The 6077-nt window shown below is 54.7% G+C and overlaps 1 protein-coding gene across 2 annotated transcripts; it reads right to left on the bottom strand.

The window, feature by feature from the left end:
* Positions 1-5463, bottom strand: S100A2 (S100 calcium binding protein A2). Of its 2 annotated transcripts, none has more exons than XM_063663417.1 (3): positions 5343-5463; positions 2388-2541; positions 1-252 (listed from the first exon to the last, which is right to left on the bottom strand). In XM_063663417.1, the coding sequence occupies exons 2-3, from the start codon at positions 2526-2528 to the stop codon at positions 100-102; spliced, it is 294 nt and encodes a 97-aa protein (XP_063519487.1). In that variant the 5' UTR covers positions 2529-2541; positions 5343-5463; the 3' UTR covers positions 1-99. The 2 variants fall into 2 exon arrangements, with proteins under 2 accessions (XP_063519487.1, XP_054310835.1); XM_054454860.2 differs by lacking the exon at positions 5343-5463 and adding an exon at positions 4149-4489.
* Positions 5464-6077: the final 614 nt, after the last annotated feature.

The following is a 6077-nucleotide window of genomic DNA, read 5'->3' as shown; positions in this document are numbered from 1 at the left end:
TATTATCAACAGACAAAAAAAGTTTATTGAATACAAAACTCAAAGGCATCGAGAGTCCTGGGCCCAAGAGATCCATGGCAGGGAGTCAAGAGTTCTGCTTCAGGGTCGGTCTGGGCAGCCCTGGAAGAAGTCATTGCACATGACCGTGATGAGGGCCAGGAAAACAGCATACTCCTGGAAGTCCACCTGCTGGTCACTGTTCTCATCCAGGTTGCCCATCAGCTTCTTCAGCCCCTCCTCATCCACTTTCTCCTAAAAGTGACAGGAAATACACTCATCACCAAGCCAGCCCAAACCCCAGCTCCACCAAACTCCCAGACCCTCACACATTCAGGTTGGTTCCCAGCTCTCCCTCCCCACTGGGCAGCTGGGTATATGGTGGGCAGGAGGCCCTGGGAGCTACCAAGAGGGCCCAGTGAGTAAGGAGAGAGACGGATACTCATTGGTGAGCATCTCCAGTGTGCCCTCCTCCTGGACACAGGGAGGACACTGGATGCTCCTCTGAGCACGCATCAGCTCGAATCCCACAGGAGCCCAGCGAGGTAGGTATCATCACCCCATTCTGCTGATAAGGAAACCAGAGGTTGCTGCTCCCCAACACCAGCCAGGTGGATTCAGAAAAGAACACTTTTTATTTTTTAAGACAAGTTCTTGCTCTGTTGCCCAGGCTGGAGTGCAGTGGCACAATCACAACTCACTGCAGCCTCAACCTCCTGGGCTCGAGCAACCCTCCCACCTCAGCCTCCCAAGTAGCTGGGACCACAGGCTCATGCCACCACACCCAGCTAATTGTTTATTTTTAGTAGAGACAAGGCCTCGCTATGTTGCCTAGGCTGGTCTTGGCAACCAGAGTGATCTCACTTTGTCACCCAGGCTGTATTATAGCTCACTGTAACCTTGAACTCCTGGGCTCAAGCAATCCACCCAAGTAGCTGGGACTACAAGCGTATGCCACCATGCCTGGCCAATTTTTATTTTTATTTTTATTTTTGTAGAGGTGGAGTCTTGCTATGTTGCGCAGGCTGGTCGAACTCCTGGGCTTAAGAGATCCTCCTGCCTTAGCCTCCCACACTGTGGGGATTACAGGCATGGGCCACTGCACCCAGCTGAAAAACACTTTTTTAATACTAGCTAAAATAATTAGAAAAATTTAACCAGCCACAAAAACAAAATTAAAAAAAGGAAAGAAGGACCTGCCTCATGTGTTCAAAGCCTGACACCTAACTTTGGGAATCACCAATGAGTCAGTATAGGGAGGGTGAGGGACAAATTGAAGGTTGATGCATTTCTCCACAAAATGTCCCAGACTATATATCTTAGCTGGGCTTTTCTATCCCTACATACTTTCTTAGTTTGGCATATAAAAATGGAAAGAGGTCAAGCACAGTGCCTCACATCTGTAATTCCAATACTTTGAGAGGCCGAGGTGGGAGGATTGCTTGAACCCAGGAGTTCAAGCCCAGCCTGGACAACATAGCAAGACTCCATCTCTACAAAAATAAAAATTGGCCAGGCATGGTGGCAATACTCCTGTAGTTCCAACTACTTGGGAGGATTGCTTGAGCCCAGGAGTTTGAGATTACAGTGAGCTATGATCTAGCCTGGGTGATAGAGTGAGATCTTGTCCCCCAACCACAAAAAAAAAAAAAAAGGAGTCCAGGCACGGTGGCTCACGCCTGTAAGCCCAGCACTTTAGGAGGCCGAGGAGGGCAGATCACCTGACGTCAGGAGTTCGAGACCAGCCTGACCAATATGATGAAACCCCGTCTCTACTAAAAATACAAAAATCGCTTTGGGAAGCCGAGACAGGTAGATCACGAGGTCAGGAGTTCGAGACCAGCCTGGCCAATATGGTGAAACCCTGTCTCTACTAAAAATACAAAAATTAGCTGGGCATAGTGGGATGCACCTGTAGTCCCAGCTACTCAGGAGGCTGAGACAGGAGAATTGCTTGACCCCTGGAGGCAGAGGTTGCAGTGAGCCGAGATCGTGCCATTGCACTCCAGCCTGGGCTACAAGAGGAAAACTCCATCTCAAAAAAAAAAGAAAAGAGAGAGAGAGAACGTGCCAGTGCTGTGTGATCTTGGGACAATCACTTTTCCCTTCTGGGCTCTGGTTTCTCAAGTCTCCAATGACAGGATTAAACAGATGGACTCTGAAGGCCCTCACAGCACATGATTCTCTGGAATGCTGCAGGAAACAGCCATTAATAAAGCACTCCCACTCAGGCCTCATTTTCACTCCAGTGGAGCCATGAAGAGAAAGTGGGGAGAGGGCTGGGCCCCACCCTGGCACCTGCATCGATAGGCACCCAGAACTGGGGGAGAGATTTAACCTGCACCCCCACACTCACACCAGGACCTCCCCCACAGGCCTGTGCCACTCACCCCCACAAAGCTGGGCAGCTCCTTGTGCAGAAGTTCCTTCATCTCCCCCTTACTCAGCTTGAACTTGTCGCCCTCTTGGCAGGAGTACTTGTGGAAGGTAGTAACCAGCACAGCCAGCGCCTGCTCCAGGGAACTGCACATCGTGGATCTGTGGCTGCAGAGGTGCCAGGTGACGGGTACACTGCTGAGGCTCTTGGGGCCTTAGGTCAGCCCGTAGGATCCACTTCTGCCCTATGCCCCCAAGCCACCTCACAAAACCCCTCTCTGAATGGGAAGGCAGGGGTTGCATCTCCCCCTCAGACTGGTACCCTGAGGCTGGAGGCCATACCTCCGCCTCACCCTGAGGGCAGACGCTAAAGCTTCCCTTATGTCTAGGAGTCACCAAGCCTCCTCTGATGGCACTTGGGACACCCCCCTGAGGGCAGGGCTCCCCACTTGAGTGTCTTCCAGAAGGGAAATGACAGGGTGACCAGAGTCCCATTTTGATGGCATCTGCCCAGTGCTAGGGAGCAGGGCCACATGCACCGGCTGGCAGATGGGGGCTCCTATGCAGTCTGGCAGGAGCCATGGCTACAGCCTAGGAGCAGGAAGCTCCCTGAAGAAGTCATTTCCCTCCTTAGACTCGGGACTCCTGAAGCCAGAGGCGTTTCTCTCTGCCATCTAACTGGAAGCTCCCTTGGGCAGGGGTGTTTCCTCTCTCAGACTAGGAGCTCCCAGAGGGTGGGGAATGTGTCTCCCCTCACCCTGAAGGCCCCTGAGCCTCTAGGCAGACAGGGGCATGGGTAGGGTGGGGGCAACTTAACATCTTCTCCACCAGGAAGGATCCTGTTGGAATTAGAATTAAAGATATGAAATGTTGCCTGGGGATCAGGATGGGACAGACCTCAGTGGCAAGGCCTCTGAGAATACTCAGACCAGCCTGGAAAGGTTAGGCAGGTTTCAGGGTGAGGCCAGAAGAGCTATGCCAGAGGCAGGGCATGCCCTGGGCCCATCCTGCCAGCCCTGCCTTCACCGAGGCAGGGGGAGAGCTTTGCTGCTTGGGGCCATGACCCAGGCAGAGTGTTGAGACCCCTGCCTCTTGCACCTTAGTCCTGCTGGAATCCAGGACTTTGCAAAACAAAAAATCTCAGGATTCTTATTGCAGCACCGCCCACATGCACACCTCCTGCTCCTAGGCCTAGACCCCCAAAGAAGGGTCCCTAGACTGAGATATCCAGGGGAGGGCCTCAGAGCAACCCCTGCACTGAGACCTCACAGAGGAACCTGGAGAAAAACCCTTCAGTCGGCCGGGCACGGTGGCTTACTCCTGTAATCCCAGCACTTTGGGAGGCCGAGACAGGTGGATCACGAGATCAGGAGATCGAGACCATCCTGGCTAACATGGTGAAACCCCGTCTCTACTAAAAATACAAAAAAATTAGCCGGGTGTGGTGGCAGGCGCCTGTAGTCCCAGCTACTCAGGAGGCTGAGGCAGGAGAATGGCGTGAACCTGGGAGGCGGAGTTTGCGGTAAGCTGAGAGCGCACCACTGTATTCCAGGCTGGGCGACAGAGCGAGACTCCATCTCAAAAAAAAAAAAAAAAAAAAAAAACCCTTCCGTCAACACTTCAGCACTTCACAAAGAGTTCTTCCAAGGCGGAAGACCCAGAGAGGCCCAGGTTGATCCCACCAGGGAAGCCAGAATGAGAGAACTGTGGAGACAAAGACAGAGACCCACGGGGATCCTCCCCACCCTGCCCTCAGCAAGACAGAGGTAACTCACCAGACCAGGTGGCAGAGACAGACCCAGGAAGGAGAGCAAGGCAGCCAGGCTCCCAGGGTGAGGATTTATATGCGGGCCCCACTGGCCCCCAACTTGGCATTTTAAGGAAACCAAACCTGCCTCAACCTGATCCCACCAAACCCTGGCTTCTTGCCATTCCCACTCATTCCCTCCCGGCCCCCTCCCTCCCAGAGAGTGCCAGCTCCACCACCAGCTGGGGGAGGGCCCTAGGCCAGGTCAAGGGCAACCCCAGAGCCCACCCAGGCCACAGTGGGAAGTGGGAGGTGTCGTGGGGCCTGGGCATCCTGGGCCGGGGTGAGGGGAGGCAACCCCTGCTCTGGGGCCTGGAGACTGGTGCCAGGCCTCATTCTCATGACATGCCTGTGAGTCACAGCCCACTCCTGTGTGAGAGGCTGTGAGCACACGCTGAGACTTCATAGCCCAGTGCTCGTGTACATACATGCGCCTGTGTGTGTGAGAGAGAAGCAACCTGGGGCCACCCTTAGGAAGCTGGGAGCCAGAGGAGGCAGCGGGGGGACATCAGGAGGAGAAGGACAGGACTGACTTCAGGGCATGGATGAAGTGAAGTGACTTTTAATGGCCAGCACCAAATACCTCTTAATGAGGTAATGAAGTAACTAAGTGTGCTTAGAAATACCTCGGAAGGTCCCTCTGTGTAGGAAGCGGTCTGGAAGGACAGGGAAGCAGTGAGAAATGGGGTTGCTCTGCACACAGCCGCAGCTGGGCTGGGCAACAGTCTGTGGGGAGCGTAAGGAAGTCCCGAGTTGTTAAAGCGTGAACAGGAACACTTTGGCCTCCTCTTCTCCAGCTTGAGGGCTGGGTGGGTGGGTAGGGGTACATCCCTACCCAGGGCTGAAAACACCAGATGGACAGCTTCCCAAGCCAGAGTCCAGGCCTAAAGCAGAGCCCTCAGCCACAGCCCTCTCTCACTGCCCCCCACACACATGTCCTTCCCAGACCCAGAGAAAGGCAAACACTGTGGCCATTCAGAGCCCAACCCAAGGGAGGGCTGCCCTCTCCCAGGGCCCCTTCCTCCTTGGCCCTTTGTCTATCCCAGCCCGCCTGGGCATCAGGGCACCGCCCTTCCTGTGGCCCAGCTCCCCTCCCTGCTCCAGATGTCGAGCAGCTTCTTCCCCTCCCCCAGCCCCTCTACCTCAGCCCTAAGTGACTCACCCGAGGTTCCAGGCCTAGATGCCCAGGCAGTGACTCAGCGGCACACCCTCCTCCCCCAGGGCCAGGGCAGCAGCAGTCCCAGAGCAGTAGGTGGAAGCCCCAGCCCCGCAGGGAAAGCACTGGCACGGAGACCCCAAACAGGCCCTGCCAGGAGGAGCTTTGGATAATGACACGGCAGGAGGATCAGACTGAGAACAGGCTGGTCCCTTCCTGGCGGTCACCGTGTGACTTGGGGGCCAGCCTGAGCAGTGTACATGAAGTCAGGCCTTGGGGCCCCCAGTGTCCTCTTCTACACCTTGGCACAGCCACCAAGTGTCCCTTGCTCCCCTCAGTACTTGAACCCCTCATGCTACTTGTCTTCCCATCAAAGCCTACTTCAAGTAGAACTCGGAATAAAAACCCTTCACACTGAGGGTGAGGGACAAGGGAGCGCAATGCATCGCTTTTCACAGCCATTCTTTCCTTTTAACTAAGGGCCTCCGCAGGGCCCTCCCTGCTCAGAAACTGCAGTGCATCCCCATGGCTGTCCCTTAAAGCCAGGCGGTATGTTCTCACTCATAAGTGGGAGTTGAACAATGAGAACACATGGACACAGGGAAGGGAACACCACATACCAGGGCCTGTGGGCAGTTGGGGGGAGAGGGATGGGGGCAAGGGGAGGGAGAGCATTAGGACTAATACCTAATGCATGCGGGGCTTAAAACCTAGATGATGTGTTGATAGGTGCAGCAAACC

Source organism: Pongo pygmaeus, chromosome 1 (assembly GCF_028885625.2).
Source record: "Pongo pygmaeus isolate AG05252 chromosome 1, NHGRI_mPonPyg2-v2.0_pri, whole genome shotgun sequence".
Classification (NCBI taxonomy): domain Eukaryota; kingdom Metazoa; phylum Chordata; class Mammalia; order Primates; family Hominidae; genus Pongo; species Pongo pygmaeus.
This window is presented reverse-complemented; position numbering and strand designations above follow the sequence as displayed.

What these genes read in the sequence shown, in the direction of transcription:
- S100A2 (XM_063663417.1), bottom strand. Translation starts at nt 2,528, where the DNA reads ATGTGCAGTTCCCTGGAGCAGGCGCTGGCTGTGCTGGTTACTACCTTC. An exon ending in AGCTGCCCAGCTTTGTGGGG is followed by an intron (nt 253 to 2,387) that starts GTGAGTGGCACA and finishes TGTCACTTTTAG; the next exon opens with GAGAAAGTGGATGAGGAGGG.